This window comes from Ambystoma mexicanum, chromosome 7p (assembly GCF_040938575.1).
Source record: "Ambystoma mexicanum isolate Mex_15411 chromosome 7p, UKY_AmexF1_1, whole genome shotgun sequence".
NCBI lineage: Eukaryota > Metazoa > Chordata > Amphibia > Caudata > Ambystomatidae > Ambystoma > Ambystoma mexicanum.
Genome location: NC_090939.1, coordinates 806613178 through 806640849, shown reverse-complemented (window position 1 = coordinate 806640849; position 27672 = coordinate 806613178). Strand labels below are relative to the sequence as shown.

The following is a 27672-nucleotide window of genomic DNA, read 5'->3' as shown; positions in this document are numbered from 1 at the left end:
CCAGTAGATTCTTCTTTGGTTGTGGCACTTGATGAAATATTCGTTTTTTTTTTCTTTGGAGGAATTGTTGTGATATCCTGTATCGTTTCAGTTTGAAGTAGTTTTCTTTTACAACGTTTTGCTTTTTGTGGGACAGGATAGGTTTTTAGATGGGGGTGTGGAGTGAACACAGCCTATTGTATTCTAGAATGCAAGGAATATCTGCATTTACTTTACTTGCATCAAAGTTGATTAGAAATAGCCCGTCAAGTGTACGTAAGCGTGATAGTGCTACATCGCTCATGCCTTCTTTAAAGACTGTGCTAACAATATCTATTAATGCTTTATCTAGAGTAAGACCTTGTGATTTGTGAATGGTAACTGAGTATGCTAGAGTTAGAGAAAATTGTTCTCTGCGTTCATACATGTCTTTGAAAAGAAGGAAGCGGGCTGTTGAGCATCCTATCCGTTTAACTTCTGATAGTTTGTCTAGAGAATGTTGACAAATTGAATGTTGTTGTCATGTGGGTATGTTTGAAAGCCAACAACTATACCAAGTGCTCCATTAACTAGTCCTTGCGCCACGTCAAAGTTACGTTTAAGCATTACTCTACAGTTTAAAGAGAATGTTCATATTGTCTCCAAACCAGCTGTGTTGGAGATAGAGTTTTCAAGGGTATTTAGCCTTGTTGTGGCTTGTTGACACATGGGTAGTGTCATACCATGTACATCCAGTTTATCTGTGAATCAAATTATTTATTTTTTCAATATTGTTTCATTGAATTTTGAACAGCTTGCAAGAGTTGGCACCAAGGACATATAATTGACATTTGTGTGTGCTAATTGTTCCACGACATCAGTAGCATGTGAGTTAAGGCCATAGAGTGCATGGATGTGCCTAGTTTTTAACATTGCTTGTGCTTCCTGAGATAGTACACCAACTCTAATACTTTTTAAAATGTTTGTGTGTGTGAGGTCTGCAGATTGATGTATGTTTTCTGTTAATTCTCTGTACTGAGAATGGTGCCAAAGGTTGACATTTCCTATGCTGCCAAGAGTTTTATGGCACAGTTTGTGCCCTAAGGTTTTAAAAATAGGTTCCGCTTTCACTGGTGTCAATTGATGAAGATCTCCGAAAACAATAATGTGTTTCCTCTAAAGAGCTGTTTGTAGTCTGTTTCAAGGACCTCTTGAAATATGAGGTGAATCAAAGCCAACATTAGGTTGGAGACCATGCTCACCTCATCTATTAGCAGCATTTTCATTTGTTTGAAAACTCTGCATAGTTCCATTGCAGCTTCTGTAGAAACTTTGCAATAGTCTAATTTGTTTTGGTGTTCTACTGGAAGAAGTAGTAATCGGTGAAAAATGACATTGCATATGTTGTAGGCAGCTAAACCTGTGGGGGCAGTTACAACAGCTGACAGTTTGTTGTTTGTCAATTGTTGAAGGAATCTGCTGAGGATTTTGATTAATAATGTTGTGTCTGAACCAACCTCACCACTCACACATAGCAGTATAGGTTTGTAGTCTTGGCAGGTACCGTTTTTATTTTCATGTCTTCTGTAGCTTGTTCATACTGACACATGGTGTTTTCTACTTCTAGCATGGCTAATTCTGCCTCATTTGCTATTAGTGGCTGTCCAAGTGGTTCTTGGCTTCCTGTTACAGAAGTTTGACTACTGTCGGGCGTGTCCACTTATAGTTGGGCCTTGAGTTCTTCTTCGTGTTGCTGTTCATTGTGCAACATTGTTTGCTACTGTGTAAAGTTTACGTCTGTTATAGTGCTTTAATTTGCTTTGAAAGCGTTTTCATGGGAGTCATATGTATTCAGTTACTCTTCTTCTTTTATCCATGGTTTAAAAAGTTGTAGCAGGGACATGTAATACAGTTCTTATGTTAAGAAGTTTTTAATGACAATTTGATATGATTAATTAAGCTTTGTTTGGTAAGTTTCACTAAGCTGTCTTCACAATTTACCACTCTGTATCTACCTTTCTTTTCATCTGGTTTAATATTATTTTGATATGTGAAATTTTGGGCTACATGGTAGAGAGAGAGAGACATGGTTTCCAAAGTGGTACTCCTGTTTGGGTAGTATGTGTCGAGTAAATTGTTTTTCAAAATGTCATGGCTGTTGGGATAATTTTTGGCTATTGTTTCTATGTCTTCATATGATTTGAGAACTCTTTTTCTAGATTTAGCAGGACCAAGACTTAGCCATACTATATTGTCAGATTTGCCATACAAGGCAGTACCGGTTAAATGGTCTGCAGCTTCATAGCATCCACATTCTCTACGAGGGAGCATTTTTATGCCTATGCTGTACAATTTCTGTGATAGTGTTTTGTCAGATGATATGTCATCCCATAGGTCCTGAAGCTCTGTTTTCTCTGCTTTGGTCAAATAGGCTGTGACATATTGTGCAACTTCAGTGGAATTGTCTGCAATGCACTGCACATCTATGTTTACATTCCATAGGAGGGCAATGATTGCATTGTAATATTGATGTATTTTGATTCTTCTGTTCTTTTATGTAATATGGGTTCTTAGGTGATTTACCTTTACCACTATGTCTGACTGAAGACATGAAGTTGTTTACTTGACCTGTTGCTGAAACTAGTCTAGGGAAACCAAAGCAGCATTTGATGTAGTATTTCCCTTTTTTTAATATATTTGCGATAGCAAAATTTCCCACATTTGTGTCTTTGAAATTGTACAATTTGTGCATGAAGGTCACTATGTGTTGTTTGTGAAGGAGTTTCACAAGTGACATATTTTTGGATGAACTGCAAAACAGTGGCATCACTGTCCTGACCAAATTTAGAAGGATCTTTAATCCATAATAGCATGTAGATGTGTGGTGCTCCTCTGGCTTGGTATTCTTTTCTCCAAAAGAAGTGTTGAACTTCTCTGAGGGGAGGAACAGTCTTATTACAAATAAAGTGTAGCATAGCAATGAAGCGTTGATGGAAACAACTTGATACATTTTCAGGATCTAGAGAGCAGAGTTCTCCTGGTGTTTTTATAACTATGTTTGTTTTATTTTTTTTTGCTATGCGTAGGAAATTGTGTAAATCTTCTCATGCATATTCTGCACAACTTAATGTAACAAACCAGTGGGTTGGCCAAGGTTTCTTATCATACAGCGTATATCTCTGTGATGTCGGAACCAGTATTATCTTGTACCACGCATGTTTGCTAAAAGATTTGTAATACTTGACTGTAAAACCTCATCTTTTTCCTGCACTTTTTGTAATAATTGCGTAGCTGACATATTTTGAAAATGGGTACCTGATTTTAATGTGTGTGCAACTCCGTAGCATAGAGTTGCTAGTTCACTTTCAAAGAGAAGTTGGAATATGTATTCCACGTTTTGTCTGAATCTGGGGTCATCAGAATACATTCGTAGAGAGCAATATTCTGATGCTGTTATCTGTGTGCATCTATCATCGTAGCTTCTTCCTTTTCCAGTAGGAAAGAGTAGAGGAAAAGCCTGTGCGTCTATACTTTTTTCCCATATGCTGATTGGAGATCCTTTGGCTTGTCGCATTTGGTACGTTTTAAGTAAGTGCATCATCAATAGTGTCTTTAGAGTGTAAAGGATGAATTGTATAACAGTCTAAAATATTGGATTTTGTAGCAGGATTTAGAAGTTCAAATTGACCAGTTTCTGGTGACTCTTGAATTATTTCAATGGTTTCTCTCAGGTTTTCTTCAATATTAACTTCTTTTTAGTATTCATTGTTGTTTTTTAGATATTGCAGGGCTTGTCTAACTTTATGTTAATCCACGAGTTGTTGCCAATTCTTTTTGTCTTTTGTAGGTACGCCATTTACTAAGACAATTAAAGATTGATCTATTGGCTGTTGCACTCTTAGAGTGTGTACACTTTCTTTGAGATCTAATGATAAATAAACTACTCTGACACGAATGCCTTTGACTAATTCAGAGGGAGGTAATGTTGCTACTTTTGGTTGGAGGCGTATTATTGCTTGAAATGGGTGCACAGTTTGAATTATGATGCTCTCATATAAATTTAGTTGTTGCAGGGGTTATGGTAGTGGGAATAATTCCAAGTTATTTGTGATAGCACATGAAGGTGTTTGGTTGTTGTCAAGTTTTGCAGTGCAGTAATTGCAAAGTATTAAGGGGTCAGTAATGTCGTATTTGTTTTCTGCTATAATGTAGAGAGCTAAATGGAACCATTTTGAATCTTCATTGTCTTCTATTTTGTATGTTATGTTTATAGTTTCTGTGGTACTTTTATAAGAAGTCCTGTGGCAACACACACACACATGGTTTGGTACTTCAGTTGAGGTCATTTTAAACTTTAGTATTTCTTTTTTGTATGTGTTTAATATAAGGTTGCTATTTGTACAGTAGTTGCTAGTGGTTCATAGACATAATTTCGAATACAAAATATTCGAAAGTCAAAAAGTCGAAAAAAAAACATCGAAAAAAAAAATGTCGAATTTTTTTTTAATGACGTTTTTTTTTCGAAATGGGGGGGTTCCCCCCCAACCCCCCTTTTTTTTATTTTTACCTATTTTTTTCACAGAAACTAGAGCCCAAAAAAAAATATCGAAAAAAAAAACAATTCGACATTTTTTTTTTCGACATTTTTGATTCGACTTTTTTGACTTTCGAAATTATGTTTTCGAAATTATGACTGGACACCGTTGCTAGTTTGTTGTACATCTATTTCATTTTGTAAGTGGCTTTCAATTCCAAAATATTTTCTCTGGATATTCTCTATTTCTTCGAGTAGTTGCTTGTTATTTAAATTGGCTAGTGCGAAAGCAGGACTTTTAGGATAGTAGAGATTTTGGACTAGATTTCTTATAGTTGAACAATGTGTTGATATCATTTTGATATGATGGAAGGTGCTTTTGCAAATAGTTCCTGAAATACAGGCTAATTCATGTTGTTGTAGTCCTGTGTATTTGCGCACTGGACTGGCATCCATATTTTGTAGTAGTTTCATTTTGATGTTGTCTTTGCTTTTTACATACTGATTGAGGAACTGGCGTAAAGATGTGAAAGATTTTTGGCAATGTTACACATTGATGTGCACGGCCATTTGTAGACTGGACGCTTTGGTTCAGTGGAATGGGGAGGTGATTCTGAGTTTTCTGGGGATATTTTTGTAAGCAGAGTTTCTTGTTCCATAATGGTGTTATTAAATGTTTCATACCCTCGTCCACTGCTATGTATGGCAATTGAGTTTGTTTGCTTTTGTTTATATGCTTCTTCATTAAAATATGGTTCTGTGGTCGTGGTGTGACTCCATTCACCTCCACAGATGTTTAAGAAGCTATTTTTGTTGATATTCCGTTTATTGAGAAGTCTTTTTTGTAGTTTAGTAGTTAGTTTTGTTAGTGGTTTCAACCTGTTTAAAAGTAAAATAAATAACTTCCTTTTGAGAAGGATTGCCCTGTCTACGAGAGCTTCTAGGATTAATTTTCTGCGGTAGGTTTAAAGGGTTGGGCATGATTTCTCTCCTGTTTTTAAAAGGTTCTGTAGGACTCTGTGGCAGAACATTTTTTATAAAACTTTTTGGCATGCTTACTTGCCACTACACCAAGATTTATAGATGCAGCATTAGCAGTAGTATTAGCTGAAGTCTTGTTAATCCCTTTCTGTTTGGTTTTACATTTTAATAGAGGAGGGAAAGTTTCTGTACTGGAAGCTTGTTTTGTTTCACTTAATGACTGTATTAGCTGTTTTGTTTGAACTGTTTGTACAAAATATGCTAGCGATAGATGCTTATTTTGAACACTTTTATTTTGATTTGCTCTACTTCTTCGATGCTTTCTACAGAGTTGCTTTTTGGTAGGCATTCTTTGGGGTCTGTTGTAGAAAAAAAAGAATGTGTGGGTTGGGCTGTTGTGCAGTGTTTGCGTGCTTTGTGAATGAATGTCTGAGTATGATGGTAAGTATGATTGTGGAGGTGTGTGATTGTGCAATGGGCAGCTACATCAAGTTGGGAAGGCTATTCTTGTATTTGTGTGTTAGTATACAGGGATTCAGAAGACAATATGAAGTATGCAACTGGTAGGGGGAAGCACTAATACTGCATCTAATGGTAAAGGGTTAATATATTTGTTTCTTCTACAATACTAAAATGCTAGTGTGTTTGAGTAACAGTTAGAACATTATGTTCGTTTTGTACTTACTTTTTTCTATGGAAAGAGTAGGTTTCTTCTAAGTCCTTGTTCGTATTTCAGACGCTGCTGCTTTTCAGGAGAGTGGTCTTCACTGAAATTGTAAAAGAAAGAAGTTAGTTAATATGTTTGTTTCTAGCACTTTTGTTAATGTAGACATTGTTTTGCATTTTCCTTTGCTTATGTGCATTCTGTATATTTTATTCAGAATCTGTTTGTTGAATATGTTTTTCGAATGAGTATAATACTAAACGTATAGAGCACACTTGTGTTTTTAATGGTATGTTAATGGATGTTAATAGAGATAAAAGAAATAATCATATGCATTTGTTGTTATTTTTACAGGGTAAATGGCAGAGATTGGACATAAAAGTGTTTAATATATGGCTTTGTGAAGGTGTGGGAAATAAAGCAGAAGGATTTCATATAGAGGCAGTGGTGTTGTTTGATCTGGGAGCCTTTCTAATGATATTGTCTGCGTGTGTGCTTGAATGAAGATGTATGTACTCATCCTGTCTGCGTATAATTTTATAATACACTGGAAAGTCTTTTTCATAATTATACTGTTATTGTTCCCATCTTATAATATGAAATAGTATTCTTTTAGATAGGTGTGTGTGTAAACAAAAATTTGGAGAGCTGAAAGGTTTGCAATTGACACTTCATCATAGCAGATGGGAGAAATGACAGTAAGTTCATTTTACAGTTTATACAGGGTAAGTGACAGTTACTCTGTTATATTTTTTATTTATTTTATTTTACATTTTTAAAGTGCTTACAAAGCCCGTGGGCATTGAGGCGCTGATACAGGAATTGTTTGTTTTTTAGTTGCGTAATTATTTTGTCTTAGTTGCGTATTTATAACACACTTAAACACCTAGAGGTGTCTAAGCGCGGACCCGGGGATCGAATCTCTGTTGCTTCGTGTTGTTTTGCTCTCAAGGCGTGCACGTTGCAGCTGAGCTATGCTCCCGGGATTTACTGTATTACTAGAAGAGGTGTACATATACTGTGTAGAAAATATGAATACCTGTAGTCTGTGTTCATGCATGTGGATGTGCATGAATCTATAAGTAGAAATCATGGGGAGTTTTATAGTAGTTGTTGCTGTAGGTCCTTTGCAGTCACAGCCGAATTGTACTGAGAGTGATCAATAGTACATCTAAAGTGCTGATCTGTGATGACAGAGTTAGATGTAGAGTTCTTGGATGTGATTGGTGGATGATTGTATGACTGCTTCACAGCAGCCCATGAGAAAGTGGTGTAGAGAGTGCAGTGGAAAGGGTAGAAGGGCTGCCCGAGTACGCGCTCCGCGGACAGCGTGGTTGTTCGCAGACAGGACATGCCACATCCAGGGTTTCCGAGCATGAAGTGGGAGTGTATTTTGAGGATTAGCCAATCAGGTGTTGAGGTTCGGCTTCATATTGAGAGGGGCTGTGTGTAGTGAAGATGGCAGAGGTGCAGAAAGTAAGGGTGTTGGGGGTTGGAGATATGTTTGTTTGTGAATGGTTTGGAGCAGTATGCTAAATCTAGGAATGTGGCTAACCATTTTGACACAAAAGGAGTGGATGTGGTGTGAAGCACTGTGCCTGATTTCAATTTGCAGGCAATTCTAGTAGTTTGTCAGGATATGGCTAGGTTTTATAGTCCACACGTAGTTGTCCTATACTGTGGTGCTGTGCTTTTGCCAGTGCCCCTACTTTTTTGTAAGGTCTACAAAACTTGGTTCAGGCAACCATGAAAGTCCTTCCAAATGCCAAGGTCATTTTTGTCTGCTTTGTTACCTAGCACAGTATGGGACAATAGTTGTATTTTTTGTCCTCAGCAAAATATTGCTAGGTGTGCAATCAACCGAGGCATGTTTGCTTTCATGCTTAGAGCTGGTATGTTCTTTTGTAATAATGAGAACATTGATTCTGTTAATGTTGCTTATTTTAAAGAAGATGGCATTTCTTTATCTTTTATGGGAATTGCCATGCTGTTTTGGCTGCTTTGTAGAAGCTAATGTGAAGATTTTTGGAGGAAAATAAGAAAAAAAACAAATAAAGAAAATAAAAGGTGTTTCTGAAGCATCTGCAAAAAAAACAAAACAAAGGCTCTTTGCAGAGCCAACCTCAAAGGGGAAATGTGGCACACTTATTTAAATTTTCATCCCCCATGCTCAGATTTTTCGATTTGTCTGTGGGCAGCGCGGTTGTCTGCGGACAGCGCATATTACTTATGAGGATTTTGGGGTTGAGAGGCATGCATATGAGACTGAGCAGAGAGCAGATTGGTCAATAAGGTTTACTCGGTGTGTTGTGTAAGGAGAGAGTTTGTCAGTAGGTCATTTTCCTGAGAGAAGAGCAGATAGCTATGGCTGTGTGTTTCAGAAAGCAGATTGTTTGGATTTTGGGAGATTTGTGGATAAATCGGTTGGAGGTGCATGCAGATCGCTGAGGAGTGGCTGCACATCTTGGATTCTCTCATGTGGAAGTGCATTGGCATGGAGTGTGTGGAATGAAGTGGGTGGATTTGGTACCTCTCTGTGCTTCTTTGGTGACACAGCATCATCCAGACATTATTATTATTTTTCATTGTTGAGGGAACAGTTTAGGACATGTGTCTGGAATCTCTTTGCAATTTGCAATGAAAGAAGGACTTGGGAAAGTCATGGACATGTATCCAAACTTCAGAGTAATTTTTTCCCGTATTGCGCAGAGACAACTGTGGCTGTGTTCTTTTTCATTTGGTCCACAAATGGAGAAAGCAAAGCGCAATGTTAACAAGGCTGTTTGTGCCTTTTTGAGGGATGTTGGTATGTCCTCTTTCCAGAATGAAAACATTACGTTTTGTAGCACACACAATACATCTTACTTATGCCGGCAATCAGGTTTTTCTGCAAAATATAGAAAATGCATTGCAACCTTTTTTGGAATTACAGCAACCCATTTTGCAGTAGTTGTTGACCATTTGAATTTTTTGAAACACAAAAAAAATACAAAAAGGCTCTTTTCAGAGCCACCACTTCCCTCCATAGAAAAGTGCAATGGTTCTGATAGGGCAGCATTCACAAAAAATACAGATCTGCAGACTTCTAAAAAATGCACAGGGCCCTGCACTATTTACTTGTCACTTCTATTTTTAAACTGTGAAAGGCGGCTCTGAAAAGAGCATTTTTTTATATTTGTTGTGTTATATTTTTGTTTTTTTTTAAACAAGACACACAAGGAAAGGATGGGAAAGGAGGGTAAGGGAGGGACACCAACCATGGGGATACGAAAGGGCAGGTGGAGAGAGGAAGATGCAGGGTAGGCCTTATTCAGGTAGGTCACAGACCTTCTCATGCTTGTTGACCGTAGTCTCGAAGGCAGTCTGAATGTTCTCCCCCTGCAGAGTACAGCATTGCAGTACATGCACAATATTGTGACCCTCAAACGGTAAGGGTCAGCAGCATCATGAATGGCCTATGAGGCAGCTGGAGGGATGCACTTTCCCACAGGAGTGTCTTTTGTGGTGACAGGAGTGGAAACAGGGGATGCTGCATAGGAACTTAACCTGCTACGTTTATTGCAAGGTACAACCTTATGAATAGCCCCACCGTGGAATGACTTTAGGTGCTGCTTCATTGATGTAGTACCAAAGCTATACGAACCAGGCTTGCCACGACTCAGCACCATGTGGCACTGAGTGCAGATCACCTTGTTCACATTAGCTTTTGACTTTCCATCATCGGTGGTAAATAGGTTCCTCACCCAAGACTCACGATGAGTGCTAGTAGCAGGGACTTCCACTACCTCATCCTCTTCATCCTCTTCATCCGTCTCCTCTGCATCCTCACACCTGTTCCCCTCTGCAGGCCGTTGGAAATGTGAAGGTAGTGGAGAGGGCAGGGGTGCTAATGCGGAGGCAGTAGCAGCAGAAGCAATTTGGGATGCCATCTGGAAGGTTAATAACCAGGAACTAGGAACCAGGAACCAAGAACAGCAACCTGCACAATTGTCCAGTTGTAAATCTTGTAAATCCAAAAGCAGAATGAGGATCAGCTCTGGGGTGTGGCCTTTCATAGGGGTGCTGGGGTGTGCTTCGCAGACACACGTGCCATCCCCGAACACTTCGAAAACCAAGAACGGGCTCAAAAAGTTCCAGAAAGTATGTAGATCGGCAGGGACATTGTGTGGAACATGTGCAATGGTGAAATTTTACTGTAAAATACCTTGGATTGTTGGAAAAAGCACTTTTTAAATGTTCAGGGGCCTGGACAGTGTCCGCAAATAAGGAAACAGGGGATGCGGAAACACTCACCGCGGGTGCGGTCACATGATGACATCGCGGACACGTTCGCAAATGGGGCGGCTGTCCGCAGGACACCAAATGCACAGTGACGGTTGTGCGCATGCGCGTGGGTGTTCTACGAACAGTTTTCGGGTCCCCGAACTAATTAAAAGTGCAACACACATGTGGCGGACAGTTGCGGAGAGGCGCAATGTTCATAGGACTCAAGTGTGTGATGTGCACGTGCACGGGTGTTCTATGAACAATGTTGAAGTCCCTGAAAAAAATAAATGTGCGTCAAAACTTTGCAGACAGGAGGACGGGATATGTGTTCTACGAATATATGCATTCTGGTTGCGGACATTACGAAGAGCAGGGGTGTTACTAGGAGACCCCCATTTTGGGTGACTGCCAAGAGACAGACCTCTTGTGTGTCCTAAGGACACCTCCATTTTAATTACGAACAGTACGAACAGGTATATTGTCCTTAGGACACCCTCATTTGTGTTAAATTCAGACAAGCTGACATCTGTGTGTTCTGAGGGCATTGCCATTTCAATTACGAACAGTACGAACAGGTATATTGTCCTTAGGACACCCGCATTTTGGTTAATTACGGACAGGTGGACATCTTATGTGTTCTAAGGACACCTCCATTTTAATTACGGCCAGTACGAACAGGTATAGTGCCCTTAGGACACCCCCATGTTGGTTAATTGAGGACACCCTCGACAGCCGCGCTGTCCACGGACACCCTGACTGCCTTTTAAAAAAAAAAAAAATAAGACACAGGCATATACTAATAACACACTTAAAATGTTATTATTGTTTAACAGAAGAACAATTAGGAAATAGAGGGGGAAGCAGAAACTGAAACAAATACAGGGGAACTAGGGGCTTGGACATGATGTATGGGAGGGGAGGAAGGGATGGAAGTCTCATTGTACCGTTTTTCTTGGTGGGGAGGGTTTGGGGATAGTTGGCTGGGACATGGAGAGGAGGAACAGGTACATGAGGGACAGTGGTATTTAATGTTTTCTTTAATGTGGTCCACAACACACTCTTTTAGTTGATTGAAGTGTTGCATTAACAAATCAATTTTTAGTTCCATCCGTTTCAAAGGATCTTGTAATATCTCTTTTGGTATATTATTTTTATTGGTTGTCTGGTCTGTTAAAAAAATGTGTTAAGCACACATAAAGTAATGGTTATTAATTGGCTTATATAGAGAAATGTTGTATCTACCATTATTATCACTGTCTTCACTAATTTCCTCTTGTGGGAAATTTTCTTCCAGCCATTCCAAAGTACTGGACATTTCTGTGTTAAAAAAAGTAAATATTAGTTTTAGTGTACATAATACAGAAAATGTATAAGTATATGAAATAAATGTAGCGTACTTACTACTTTCTTAGAAACTTTTGCTGTTACTGCTCTGTAAGCATGTTCTTGCTACTTGCTGTGCAGTTAATGTGAGGTAATTCAGTTGGAGGCATATTTATTTTGTTTTGGTATATTCCATTATATTGGAAATGCTACTTCAGTGGATGGTTGGTGCCTTACATACACAGTTTCCACTTCTTATTTATTATTAAATGTAATGTATTTATGTGGTGCTTCTTGAATATGTTTGGTGTTTTTATTGTATGATACAATGATGCAAGATACCTCTTGAGTTTTTGGGTAGTGCTGATGGTGACCGCGTCCACCCGCAATGTCCACGGACATCAAAATCACTAGCAGGACAGGGGGTCTAGTATACTCTATGTTATATAAATGTAAGGTAAGGGAGTCTTAGTAAACATTTATCACATTTCCATTATCTATATTTATATTCAGTGTACAAAACCCTAGTTAAAGGGACGTTATGCTTAAGTTGCGCTACTAAAAACCTATGAAATTCAGTGAAAAAAAAACTTTGTTACAGGGACGTTATAGTTAAGTTGCGCTACAAAAAAACCTATGAAATTCAGTGAAAAAAACCTTGTTAAATGGACGTTATGGTTCCAAGTAAAACTGAAAAACCCTTGGCATTCGCCAGTTATGGTAAGCTAAGCAACCATAACTCACGCTACCATCATGCACTGCAAAGACTAACACCCAGGACATCAAAGATGACATCACAAATATCATTGACAACACCACTGATGACATCACATGTTCATTTACTTTTGATGAAAAGTCTGTTCAAGGGATTCTTATTGTAATGTTGATAAAAAAGTGTCAAGGATCATTAGAATAAATGTCACGAGGTGCGTAGTGCATTAAGCAATGCATTGATATAAATAGCATTCTGTTATGAAGTTCTTTCCAGCATATTAAGCTACTCATGTAGAACCGTAGGCATTGTGTGCAGCATACATGATGGAGGTGTAATATTAATAATCTTTCCATGTGGAATAGTGAAATGATAAAAGCGTTCTAATTAGAGTTTAGCATACTGTGGAGCATTTAATAAGTACCTAATAAAACCCATTTACTACATAATTGCATTATTGCAAACAAAACACAAACAGACAAGACATACAAATATGAGCATATACAGGGAGAATGAAGTAAACAAAAAACAGCAGTATTACCAGACAATCTTCATAACCTAACTGATTATCTTCATGCACAGAAATGATTGCTCTGCTTTAAAACTACTACTTACCTATGCATAATTATCACATAATGTGAGTAGACCCTAAGGAAAGTAGGGTGAGTACAATGTATACACGTATGGCATATCCAGGGAAAGTACAGTAATATAAAAACAGCAGAACTATAAAAAACTGTTGATTCCTTTACTTATCATCCTCATACATAGATAGCATTGTTGTCTAACAAGTGTGTGCGTTCCCTTATGTATATGTTTCATATGCTGTGAGTGAACCCCAAGTGAATTACTGTAAGAACTTATTTGAAGTATAAGTCTACAAATGTAGTACTTTTTGAATTTTTAGTTCCTTACTGTTACTGGCCTACATATGTCAGTAAAGGAAAAAAAAGGGAGCCAGACATATGATGTCATCAGTAATGTCATCAATGACATTTGTGATGTCATCTTTGATGTCCTGGGTTTTAGTCTGAGCAGTGCACGGTGGTAGCACGAGTGATGGTTTCTTAGCTTTCCATAACTGGCAAATTTCAAGGGTTTTTCAATTTTACTTGGAACCATAATGTCCCTTTAACAAAGTTTTTTTCACTGAATTTCATAGGTTTTTAGTAGCGGAACTTAACCATACCGTCCCTTTAACAACGTTTTTTTTCACTGAATTCCTAAATATACAGAATTCCATTTCTAATGGAATTCTTGTGCCTACGGATTGACATGTGCTTAACAAATGGTGTTTTTTCATAGAAGTGATGGGTTTTGGCCACTGTGTCTATGGGCAATGGATGTCAGAAACTGACATGGATACATCAATTCTCCCCTCGACATCCCCCCACCATCCTGGCCATCTCTCTGACTAGCCTATCTCCAGCTGTGCCAGCTCTCCAGTCTGCCTACCTCTTTCCATGGAACCAACCCTGGATGGCTCATCAAGCTCACACTATCTACTTCTCACCAATTTTGCAAATTGCAATCAAATTAGAGGGGTGATGCAGGCTTGCAGTGTTGACAAGGGACCAATGGAATATGTAAAACATAGCTGACAGTACTACTACAGTTATCAACTCGCTGGTATCCGAGGAAGAGTACAAAGTGTGCCCTCATCGAATTAAGGTATATTTGAAATCATATTGAAAGGGAATGTTAAGAAAATCACACTATAATAGAATTAGAAATACTGACCTATTTTACAAACGCAAGTAAAATTTGTGAAACTGTTTTCCCAGGCGACAATCTTTGCACATAAAGATGGAGAAAAATATGTGCTTTGTCTATGTGCACGCTAACGGGCTGCCAGCAAAAGTGTCAAACGCATGTTTTTTACAGCCACTACACAGCCACTTCCCCAAGTTTAGAAAGTCTCATTTACAATAATATAATGAAAGGAGATGCATTAATTCATCCGAGAGCGAGCAGAAATGCAGATCAATCTCCTTGAAACATATATTTTAATGAATCATTTGCTGTAGATCTAAACACACTATTGTGTCATCCTACTCTGCAAATCGTAAGCAGCACAGGCACTGAAAGGTAAATAACTGCGGCGGCAGTCCGACCACATCGTTTTGTCCGGAAGGTGCTACTTCTTCTACCTGACACCGCAGAGCGGTGAAGCGGAGCTGTGAGGCTGAGGTGTGAGCCAGTCTGCGCCAGTCCGACCACATCATTTTGTCCGGAAGGTGCTACTTCTTCTACCTGACACCGCGGAGCGGTGAAGCGGAGCTGTGAGGCTGAGGTGTGAGCCAGTCTGCGGCAGTCCGCTGCAGACGCGGAGCAGCGCCCGAATGGAACCCGAGGTACGTCCCCCCGTTGGTACCCACGACCCGAGGGCTGTTAAACCTACCCCGAAAGACCGACGCCCGGCAAAGACAGCGAAGCCCGGGCGGGGGAAAGATATGAGCCCAGGTAGAAGGAGAAGCGAGTCAGACTCGGCATATAGACCGCCCACGTCCCCGTTAACTTCGGAGCTGCTAGCAACTCCTTACAGCAAAACATCCAAACAGACCTCAGACGTTTCGGGCGAAATTATTCCTGACAAAATTGAAGATAACCTACCCGAGCCCCGCGACACATTGGACGGCTCACACAGCCCAGCGGACTCGCAGAGGGTCACGTCGCAAGGGCAGGAACGGGCAGAGCCCTGGCCCGTGGACCCTGAGTGCTCAGGGGAGGAGCAACAAGTTGAAGGCAGGGTTCAGGTAATTGTGGACCAGCCGAGAGGTGGACCTCCTTCGGGTTCACGCAAAGCAACCATTATCCATCAAGGTGTAGGATCGATCAGCGCTGACCCAATGGATGAAGGGAATGGCGGGGCCTGGTGGCGGGAATCGGAGAGGGGCTCTGAAGTGCCCGAAAATACCCAGCGTTCATGTGAAGTGAAAGAGGTGAAAGAGGCAACGTGGAATACAAACCCGGAGAAAGAACGAACAAAGAACGCGAGGAAACAGCAGTCTCCTAAGAGACCAGCCATAAACCCAGAAGCCCGGAGGAGCGCGGCGCCCAATTGCGTCATATCAACCGGAGGGTTTTGGGAAGGAAAAGAGTCAGCAGAAACACAAAAATTAAAAGAGATTACGGTAGTAACTGAACAAAGAAAACTCTCACCATACTGCTCGTCACTTGGAGCCAAGTCAAATCCCAGGAGGGAACAAGACAAAATGACCACGAAGAGTATTAACGAAAGGAATAAATATGACCAGACATCTAATCCACTTCAAATTGAGGTGATGCTCCACAAAACCAACGGGGAGGCAGAAAGCAGTGACCTAGACGAGGAACAGACAAGGCTAAAGAGGTCTAGCCGGTCAAAAATCCCCGGAGATAAAGGGAAAGGTCCGGACCCGGAGACTGAGTCAGACCTAGAAGTAGAAGCCTCAGACAGTGAGGACCAAATAGAGCGAGAACTGGACGACTCCAATAAAGAAACGGACGGAGAACAATTGAAGGCGGGAGCGGGGGTCTCAAAGAAGAAGAGAAACAAAACGACTATTCCATCTATAGTGAGATCCCAAGGAGCAAAGAAGAGAGCATCCATGAGATCTAGAAAACCTACGGGACCGGTGGTACAAATTCCAACAAAAGGTCCCAATAGAGGAGCCTCGATTCCGAAAGGGCTTCCCAACCACTTGTCGTTCCGCTCGCTCAAATCCTTCTTTATCCAACAACATAAAAGAAAACTGAGCATCAATACTGAAATATCAGATGCGGAGATGCTGGAACTAGTAACTGAACCTCAGCCGGCTCAAAAACAGAAAAGTACAGAGCCATCTACTGGAGTAACAAAAAAAATAGGGCCTCCAAACAGGTCCCGGAGTGAAATGTCCAACAAGATAATAATCAATTTACCCAAGGAAGTGGTAAAAACCAAAGAGTCTGAGGTCCCCGAGGGTAGACAAAGGGACCCACAAGGTCAGCTCATGAGAATCCCCGAGATCAATCAAACGGAAAGCCTCGGTGACGCAGGCACAACAGCAATAGAGGAGATAGAGATTGAGGATGAGGATGAAGAAGAAGAGACAGAGACCGACAGGACTACGGACCAAATTTCACAGACCAACAAGAACAAAGAAGAGCGTTGGGCGTGGCCGAAGTCCCATCTAAGCAGCGGCCAACAAAATGCTACGCCAAGAAGGATAGAGGCGCTCCCCAAATTGAACATAGAGATGGCTGGGAAGCGTGGTGGCTCCCCCAGTACAGGGAGAATCACTGTCAGAGACCAAGGATCATCAGAAGAAGGGGCCACCTTTGATTCAGTAGCCCAAGCGAGAAGATCAGAGAAAATGCCTACTCCCCCGAAACAGCGAAGACTTAGTGAGATTGCAGCGTCATTACAGAACGAATCATCCAACAAGAAACCTGACATGATCGCTATCATGTCAGCGATGACCGTCGTTTTAGCGCCATTCTGTAAATTATACGAGACAATCAAGGGGAATGTTCAAGACAATACGGCAATCCTATCTAATATGACGGATAAATTGACCCACATGGAAACTCTTTTCTTAGAAACCAGTGAAAAAATGCTCATTCAACATAACCATTGGGCAACTAAACCAGACGCCGTTGAAAAAAAAAAAATTGGGACCACGGCCCTACAGCTTGGTCAAGTACTACCAGGACTTACAGATCCAGGGTCACCGCAGGTGCAACCCACTCATAGGACACTGTGGGAAAAAAAAATTGAAGCACTGGAAAAGAAAATCGAGAAGATGGAAAAGTGGAACAACAAAGTGCAAGTAAAATCACCTGCAAGGGGGGCTCTAGGGAGTGAGGAGGGGTCTCGCCCTCAGAGAAAAGAAAATACTCTGCTTGTCTTAAATCAAGGTAAACGGGAAGAGAACCAGCGGCTGAGGCCACAGAAGCCTGAAACATCAGTACGGATTCAAAGGGAAACTAGAATCAATTTCAAGAACCCCACGAACCAAAGAGCCGCTCCAGCCCCGAGGGCGGTAGTTGAAAAGGATGTAATACAAATCAAAAATCACCAGGAAGTTAACCAGCCCAAATCCCCGAAAACAGTGGAGGAATTCTTAGAATGCGCGGACCTAATGAATATATCCACCTATTCAGAAAACGAGGTCGTTGAGATTTTGGAGCCAACGGATGAACCGCGGGAAATAATAAAAAAAAAAAATAATGATGCCTTAGGAGGAAAAAAATCCTCAACCCTACCAATTAACAAAGAGAAAGAGGGACAAAGCAGATCGGATGAACACAGTCCCAAAAGCAGCTCAGCTCAAAGATTAACGGAGGACACTTCCCATTATGGAGATAAGAAAAAAAGAACTACATCACCCTCATCCCCAGTAACTAAGGGAATAAAAGACTGGCGGGTCAGTCCACGAAAAGAGTGCCTACCCAAAGATGACCCTGAAAAGAGAAGAAAAGGTCGTAAAGAGATCAGAATATTTAAACTTGAACAAATGGCATCAGATAGAAATTCTATCATCTTAAACAGACCGACCGTCCTACAAATTACAAAGAAAGTAAAAATCTTGGAAAACATCTTAACGAAAGATCTAGTGCTGGTGGAACCCTATCACAGGGAGAAGAGGGCGAAAGCGTATCTCCACCTGAAAGAAACGGCCATTAAAGACATTAATGACTAGGTATATCAAGAACTGGATCAAATGGGTTTCCGCCTGACGGAACTAAAGAACAGAATGGGCACCCAAAACCGGGACGAGGGAAGGGTGGAGAGGCACAAAACACATTACCATTTTAGATCAAGAACGGAAGAACTATACCGAGACAAGCGATACACCTACCCACAACAGAGACAAGAACACCATAGACAAGAGTACAAAGTGAAGGGCGAAATGCGTGGAACTGAAGTAGGGGAGAGGGATGATACAAAGTCACCACGATATTATAGCAGGAAAAACAAGCAAGAGCAGATGTGGCATTCGCCGATAAGACACAGAGATGATCAAAGGCTAAGGGCCCCCCCTGGCAAATCCGATCAAGAGCAACGGCATCAGAGGAGGACGGTCCGGGGTAGTCCCAAAGAAAAAGGGGAGAACATCGAAAAACAACCAATGGGTCCATGGAAATGGCTAACGATGGCCTGGAAGAAAAACCAGGCGAAATAGCAACGACCAGGGGCGGTTCGCACCGATGACAACTGCAAGGAGAGAATAAGCAAACTCCCCGGCAAGGACACTATCACACTCGGATCCTGGAATACGAGAGGTCATATGCACCTCACGACACCAGGAGACGTTGACCTTAGCCAGTTTGACATCTTATGCCTGCAGGAAACCTGGCTGATGAAACAACCTGCCCTAGATGGGTTCTCCTTGGTGATCGCACCGGCAGTCAAAGGCCTGATGGGAAGACCATCATCTGGTTTGCTGACAGCGATAAAATCGGGCTCAGGCCTCACAGAACCAACGTTGTGGAAACAGTCCTACGAAACACTCGTAATCCTAACCACACAGGAGGAAAAAAACCCAAAGGCTGTAATCACCCTGCAAAAAAGGGTGGCAATTATCAATTGTTATTGGAATCCTCAGCGTTCATCCACGAAAGCCTTCTGTGACAACTTGAGTGCGCTGATTGACCAGCTCTATGAAGAATTCGAGCAAATCGAACTGATAATCTGCGGGGATTTCAATGCGAAATGCATTGAACCCATGGCAAACATAAAATGCCCCACGAATTTCCGGGGCCCAGCCGACCCTACTGTAAAGAGAGGAAAGGCCTGGAATAAAATTTTGAGCTCGAGAAGCATTCAAAATGTGGCCACTCTGTTCCCCAATCAAACGAATCTTCCAACATGGGAACGTAATGACTCTAAAGCAACCTTAGATCACATTTTTGTGTCCAACGGTCTCATCAGGGATTTGACAAGTTTCATAGTGCAACAAACTGCCAACAGTGATCACAACCTATTGAAATGATCATTGCAGACGTCTAAGAAACAACTAAACACCTATGATTGGGCGATTGAGGTCAATTCACAACAAACCCGACTTCGTTTAAAGGCACAAGACATCGAAAAAATTAACCGAGCGTGGGATCGGAACGAGGGCGGCGACCCCAAGTCGGTCATCAACCAACGACCAAACTACTTGCCCTTGTTAGTGGCCTACCAAGTCAAAGGTGCAAAAAAGAAAAATGAAAGAACCGTCACAGCCCACCAGTACGATAAAGATCTAGTGATTAAAAGAAAAGTGGTCCGCAGATTACTAAGAACAGCAAAGAAATCCAACACAATAGAAGATTGGAAGAGCTGGGGTCTTGAACAACGAAAATACAAAAATTGGCTCAGACAGCAGAGAGCCTTGCAATACCAAAGAGACGCAGAGGAGATGATGTCTAAACTATCATCTAAAAAAGCTAGTGAATTTTGGTCCCTCTTAAAAAACAAGAATGCGGACCAAAGGACCATCACTGCAAATGCGGTAGCAGAAGAAAGGTGGGTGCAGTACTTCACGGCCGAATTTGAGGGACTCCCAGGTAGCAGGGAAGAAATGACACCGGACCTTGAAACACCATGGGTAGACCTGTCTAACACTGAAGAGATTGAAATCGCCATACGGAACCTGAAAACATCTAGAGCTCCTGGACCGGATGGGCTAACCAACGCAGACCTTAAATCATCTCCGGTGGAATGGGCCAAGTGGATCAGCAAAATATTCGCCCAATGTGCCAGATCAAAGATGTTGCCAGAATCTTGGCTAAGGGCTGTGATCGTCCCAATCTATAAGAAGGGCCCAAGGCAAGAACCAGCAAGCTACAGGCCAATAGCTTTATTGGATATCCTGGGCAAATTATATGCCTCCCGCCTGCTGGACCACTTTCGGGACTGGGAGAAAAAAAGCCCGGCTAAAGACCCACTCCAATCAGGTTTTCAAAAAAAGGGTTCAACCTCCATCAACTTAATGGTGTTAAATATTCTCAAAGCCAGAATTAAAGAAGGAGCCCCGAAGGTCTACTTGGCTTTTGTCGATCTCTCAAAGGCCTTTGACATGGTCGACAGGCCCACGCTATGGGCTAAGCTTCAAGGCTGGAAGTGTCCAGCAAACATCTTGGAACCCATGATGGCATTAAACACAGATACAAAAATGCGTGTAAAATTGAACCATCAAGGCGCGCTCTCAGGAGAAATTATGGTGAGACGAGGTGTCAAACAGGGATGTCCGCTAGCCCCTGCCTTGTTCATATCTTTCTTAGGGGACTACCAAGAAGCTGAAGCGAAAATTCGGGCTTTTCCCCCAAAGATAGGGAAAATGGAGATCCCACGCCTAATGTACGCAGACGATGTTATCCTCATCGACCAGACCAAAGTGGGATTGCAAAGAAAATTACAGATCCTTGAAAAGTATATCGAGAAAAACCACTTGGCAATTAACAAGACAAAGACCAAAATCATGGTAATGGAGAAAGTGATCAACAAAGGATCAGCCAAGTTAAACATATTCCTTGAAAATACCAAACTTGAAACTGTAAAGTCTTTCAAATACCTAGGGATTAACTTGGATAGTTCACAAACGGATAAGAGCTTACAAAGCCAACTATGGGAGAAAGTCAAACGTCTCACAGCCCAAACTAGAGCGATTGACCGCAAGTATGGCAAATTCTCCCTGTTTCCGGCGTTAACTTTCTACAAAGCCAAGGTAGTGCCAACATTAATCTATGGAGCAGAGACCTCGCTATACCTCCAAAGGAATACATGGGCCAAATTGGAAGGATATGTGTGGAAAACAGTACTGGGGCTCCCAAAATCCACCTCCATGCCGGCGATCAGGAGAGATCTAGGGCTGCTTTCCTTGGCGTCTATGGTGGACCAAAGAGCGATGAGCCTACATAGAAAAATCATCATGGCCGATGGACCACCCATTCTGGCATCTATAGGTGAGGAAATCGAAACTGGGAAGTGCACGGCCGTGAAAAACTGGGTAAAAAGGAGAAGGGACGATCTGGCAAAAATTCTATGTTCAGATAAAGAGCTAAAAGAAAACCCCGACAGAATCAAAAAGAAACTAGAAGATCTGGACTGGATCACGACCATAGAAAATGCCACCGGGAACAAACTGTTAAACCATCTCCCGCCTACCTGCAACAAGGCAAAAAAACCATTACAATACTGCGCCAAGTTCCCTGAAAAAGGATTGAGAATCATGATTATGAGAGCAAGGCTCAACCTCCTCCCAACCAGAGAGATTAGTGCCATTAGAGGAGGCGGAGGGGATAAACATTGTAGACTATGTAAAAAGCACGATTCCACGGAAACATTGAAACACTTGGTGATGGAATGCGTAAACACGAAGGAATCAAGAAATCTGTACCTCCCTGCCCTTGATGACAATTTATGGATATTTCAAACAGACGATCTGTGGAACAGACTGATCTCCGGTGAAAACAACAAGTGGTCGCAAGCCTTTGCTAAACTCATAGACCGGGTGTTTGACCAAATTAGACGGCAAGACCTCAAAGATGGTCCGCCACAGTAGCAGGCTGGTGGCTAGTGGCCATTGTAATTGCTATCAAGGAACATCTGCACTTTTTACTACTGTCAATTTTGACAAAACTTGGTCTTTACCGAGTAAAGTTCAAATAAATAAAAATAAAAAATATATATATACTGTGTATTATCTAAAATGGCCATGCAGATGCTATGCAGAGGAAACACAAGCCAAAATAATGCAGGCAGCACACACGGATGGCCTCCAAAATCATAGTATGAAACCACCAGTAGTGAGGCATTATCAAAAAGAACCATGAGTTCCACAATTACGATTTCAGCTAACTTATGCGGCCATTCAGGGCCTCCTCTCCCTCTCACCACATCTCCATGGTATAGGGGGTTATAGAGAGAAATATATTGCTGTGGCAAAAGGGGGCAGATGCTGGGAGCCTCCCCGAGGCTCATGGCCTCTTTCAACTGAAAAGTTGAAAGGCCCTGATGCCGTCTCTGCTCTTGACCCACAAATATTTCAAAAAGTAACTAATTAAACCTGCCTCACACCAAGGGAGGTGACAGCCACAAGGGCTACGGCAAATACAGCTTGTAAGACATGCCTCAGAACAAAAGTAATGTATAGATATATTTTCATGTTATAAGTCTGCTAGATGGCAACATGGGGCAGTTGCTTGGGTCTTCTGTGATTCACTGGTTGGCTTTTTGGCTGTCTTTCTCCTGTCCCCACGGTGCCTCCTGCCCTCCTTTCATCTTTCTTATCCCTCTGGCTGTTTCACCTGTACCCTCGGTGCCTCCTGCCCTCCTTTCATCTTTCTTATCCCTATGGTTGTTCCTCCTGACACTTGGTGCCCCGTCTTCTTTTCATCATTCTCATCCACCTGCCTGTCTCCTCTCCCCCCACTGCCTCCTTCCTTCCTTTCACTTTTCCCATGCTTTGCCTGACTTTCGGATGTCTTCTCTCCCCCTCTCTCTCGAAGCTTCTCTTGTCCCCTTCCTCGCTGACACTGCCTTCCTATCGACCCCCTGCTTACCTCTCTCTCACCCCTCCCCCACTCTCCCTCATGTGTCCTCCTTTACCAGCCCCAGATCCCATCACTGTTCCTTTAGTCGAGCTTTCCCTGCTGGGAAAGTCCTCAGCACCGCTTTCAGATTCAATTTGCATTTTCACGCAAAGTTTCCAAGGCAGGGGATCACACTTCTCACTTGAGGGTTTAAGAGCAAAACTTCAGTGGCGCTTGGAACTCACACATAATAGTGAATTGCCATTCGTTAATTGGTAGTATCACGCATCCATTTGGAAATGTGGGGCAAACGGTCTATTTTACAGCACATTGGCTGCAGAATGCACAAACGCATCAAACTGGCTCTGTTATATTAGTGGGTGATTGCTGAAAGAATATGAAGCACAAAGCAGTGCCTGCATTACGCTCCCAGTGAAGGTCATCGAAATAATTCAAAAGATTACAACCCAGATGGCTTCCTAACTTCTCACCTCCGGAAGACTCGCCTTGCTTTCAATCGAATCACAGCACAGCACACTGTGCTGAGAAAACATGTGAAACCCCAGTGCTCAGTCTCTGCATCTCCAAAATGTGTGTTTAAATAACGGAAGGGAAACCTATCCAGCACTACTGGGCGTAGATAGACACTGGCTTTTCTGCAAGAGCCACACGTGTGTGTGCACTCAGAATTACAGTAAGAGTTGTCAGTCAAATAAATGATGTCTAACCCCCACCCACCTGCCGAAATTGCACAGGTTCGTTTAACTCTTCGCATGCTGAAGCTCCGTCTGAGCTCTGCAGCTACTGGCTCTGTGCCAGATCTCGTTTTGAGGCATCTGAGCTGGGCTGCCTCCTGAGTGGCGCCACACCGGCTGGTGGCTGGAGCACTGCCAGCAGAGCCTCAGCTAATGGTGTGCATTAATCACAGAAAGTTAACACTTAATTGTTAACTTTCTTTGATGAATGCCACTATCTCCATGCACCACTGTGCAGCATGCCATGATTAAGGGCAGCTCCAGAGAGAGTGCCGGTGCAGACAAAACAGTGCCGTGTTGGCCACCGGCAAACACCGGCACAAATTAAGCACTCATTGAGGGAAACATGTCAAAATGCCATCATTAATTATAGGGGAGGAATCTCTCTGCCCACAGCATGCTTCGTAAATAAACATTCATTATTGAAGCACCACATGACTAATATGATGCGGGGGAGATGGGACGTATTTAATGCATGAACATTTGTGATATATTGAAATGTCACTCACCTGTTGAGAGTTCTTTTAGAAACAGGAGTGCAACAACGTATAGATTTCCCACTTTCATTGTGTTCCTTCAAAATGTCTGCTCTGTAGAAATCGTACAGGTGCAAGTCCTTCGTTCCTGTTTTTTTCTCATTAAGAGGTATTTTCGAAGTAAGCCACGAGCTTATTGGACAGACCTGACTGGAATGCGAACAGTGCGTTGTGCAGCGGGGATCGTATCGCCTGCCAAAGAAAATCTCCTGCATGCAAATGATGACTAATATTTCATGTCCAATGAAAGCATTGCTCAAAGCGACTTCCTTTCAGCGAAGATAAGAGCGCTGTGCTGATGTGGGCATTTCCTATAGAAAAAATCCACAATTATGAACGCAAAGAAACACCAAATGGGTTTTTGTATCAAAAGCGGTTTTAGGAATAATAAACAGTAATTTTCCAGATGAATGGACTATGCCATGGCAAGGTATGCCTTGGGGGAAAATATGTCATATTTTCAATTCTTTAAAATGAGCTGCCCATAAAACATCTTTAGTTGGGCTGTGGATCTTGTGGTTTGCAAGTTTCAACAGATGCGCCTACTGCACAACGAGAGTCTTTTCAATATTTTTGAAATATGTCATTCGGTAAAATATATATATTGACCAGGATTTTTAATGCCATAATAAAAACATGTATGACACCTGTATCTTGGAAAAAGGTGGTATTTGACTCAATACTTAAACAAGCATTGAAAATGCCAACAGGTTGGCCTTTTGTGTAGGCTTGGGAAAGGCACTTGCCAGGCACCTTTGTAGTGGTTTTAACTGCCCATTGATGGTAGCAGGTGCAAAATGGTGGAGTACCTGCAGCAGTTCCTGGCAATTGCCTAATAATTATACAGACGCCAACATTGTTGACCTTGCTACTGCTTTCTTTTAACAGAACTTCAGTGAAGGATATTCGTAGTGCTTATAAATTGAGTAGCTGAAGGCAGACCTGTTTAAGGCATTTTTATTACACCAGTAGCGGGGTCACAGCTCCAATGAAATCATTGGGCCTGATTCACAGAAGCGTTTTATAATGCGCAATCCCATTGGAAAACACTCTGTGAATCAATTCCATTAACTTTAACTCTCAGAAGACTGCTTTGAAAAAACACTGGTAGGCACTTCGAGCAAATAGTTTGATGGTAAGGCTTGAGTAATGCGAGCTGAAAGAGTTCCATGAGGAGGTGTTTTGGGCACAGGGTTGGGGGGGGCAGGGTGGGAATGGCCATAGGGATTAGCATGGCCATGGGCAGTCAATGAGTCGGCAAATAACGAAACAACACCTGCAAGCTGTGTCTCCCTCCTCATATGCAATTCTCCCGATCTGTACTCTAATTCAATAGTTTCAGCGTATAGGTGGCACAAGCACCACCGAATATCTCAAACTAAAATGGTAGGAGAGACAGCCTAATGGCCTACAGTCATATTTTCCTCCTGGATTATTGGATGAATGGGTAACAAACAACAACATTTTGGCTACAATTCTGTTTGGTTTCCGTTATGGTCTGGGAACAAACGAGCAGGCATCACATCTATATTTAAAAATGGCGTTTTCTCTTTATATCACCAAAATTGCCTATCTTTATGGCTTTTATGGAATCAAACACATATTTTGACAAGTTTAATAGGACAAAACTGTGGCTTGTGCTCTGGTCTTTAAATTGGCCAAGTGATATGTTGAACATTCTTATTGATATTCATCAGGACATTATTGCCTGTTTCAGAAGCGGTGATCAGGGTCGATGTACATCATATTTCTCAATCAATACCAGAGTCTGACAGGGCTGCATAGTCTGCTATTTTCCCTTTATACCAATGGTCTATATGATTCCCTGACACAGCTTGGAGCAGGCGCCCTCTACATTCAAAATATGCCATTACTGATGCAGGGATATGCGGACAATACAGTTTTTCTGGCACAGACTCCACATGTGTGATACGATCTGCTAAGGCATTTATAACGCACATATAAACAAGTGTTTCAAGGCGCGACAAGGCAAGGGAGGGGGAACAGAGGGAAGACAGACAACGATCGTACTAGGCCAGGTGTCATTCAGATCGCGCAAGTGCATAGGATGGGGGGAAGAGACGGTGCAGTACATGGCAATAGATAAATAACAATAAGTAAAAGTAACGGCCAGCAAGTGGCAAGTGCAAGCAAGTGCAGACAGCAGGTGTCAAGTGCTGGTAGGGGGACTGTAGAGATACAGAAACAGGCCCCAAGTGCGGGGAGTGCCAGGCAGGCAGTGCAGGTGTGAGAGATTGGCGATGGAGGGACTTGGGCCCGAGATCAGAGGGTATCCACGTAATCCAGTGCAGATCCGGTCACAGCCAGGAGGTCAGCAGGGGAGAGGAGGAGAGAAAGCAGAAGCAAAGAGAAAGGTTTTTAGGTATTTTCAGAACCAGAGATGGTTCTCCTCAAGTTTAAGGGAGGCAGGGAGGCTGTTCCAGAGGGAGGTCCCAGCCGAAGAAAGAGATCTACCACCAACTTGTTCCTTGGAGAAGCGACTGACCCTGAGGGAGTTGGAGGCGGATGTGTTAAGCAAGATTTATGCAGTACCCTTTGGGTGCACTACAACAACCCTGACCTCCTGGCAATAGGAACTGAACATTTGGTATAAGTCTGTACTACACAGGTTGGTCGCGTGTTGAGCAGCTAGGCTTATCTCGAGGGGACAATGTGTGCTCTACGGGAGTTACACAGAGATTCACACACTCTTAGCTTTCTAAATCAGTAAATACCCTTTTGGGATGGCATACAGGCACTACCTACACCCTCAGGTGACTTCAACAGTTAGGGTGCTGTTGACATTAATATATCACTGTTGCATTTAGAATATTCTTGAGAGGAGTGTCAAAGAAAAGAGAGTTAAGAATAAAAAAGTATTCACACAGTTATCCTTAAGCAGGTAAGTACTTTCAAAATAACTCCCAATGCAAAATCAGTTAACCCTTTCCTGGAAGGAAGGCAAAACACATAAGCAAGAGAGAGAAGATTTATTCAGTGAGCCAGGCCAGCCAATGTTAAGTTAGCAAAATTCAAGGTGAGCTGAAGCACATCTTGTAGGTAAGTAGAAAGTCTTTCACAATGTTTAAAAAGTCTTTGTAGAATAGAAGAAATTCAAAGTAGGGACACAATCTGGTTAGGCTTGTGAGGTAAAGAAGCTGTTAGCAACTCTACAGAGGCAACCAAGACACGTCTCCAATGAGGACAAGCAAGGTGGCACAACAAGAGGTAAATTCTCTCAGGCTTTACAGTACCTTTAGGTTGAAGTAAATTTCAGCAGATGACTTCTGTTCCTGTGCAGATCTGCAGATCCTGGTGTTCCTGGGCCTCAGTCGTGGGGACAAGAGGGAGGACTTCTGAGGACTCCTGCACTACAATGGGATGGTCAACGCTCGCAACCGGCAATCTTCAAAGAAGTGGCACTTTGGTGTTTCAGCTCCTCGCGTCTATCGCAAATA

The 27672-nt window shown here is 42.0% G+C and overlaps 1 protein-coding gene across 4 annotated transcripts in view; it reads right to left on the bottom strand.

Moving 5' to 3' along the window:
- Positions 1–24395, bottom strand: part of LOC138526330 (interleukin-18 receptor 1-like) — a 756409-nt gene extending 732014 nt beyond the window's left edge. For 3 of the 4 annotated variants that reach the window (XM_069636931.1, XM_069636933.1, XM_069636934.1), the window contains exon 1: positions 24188–24395. In XM_069636931.1, coding sequence (XP_069493032.1) covers positions 24188–24245 — 58 coding nt within the window. In that variant the 5' untranslated portion in view covers positions 24246–24395. Of the gene's footprint in view, positions 1–23661; positions 23809–24187 lie in introns of those variants that run through there. The other variant, XM_069636932.1, reaches the window with a different exon arrangement.
- Positions 24396–27672: the final 3277 nt, after the last annotated feature.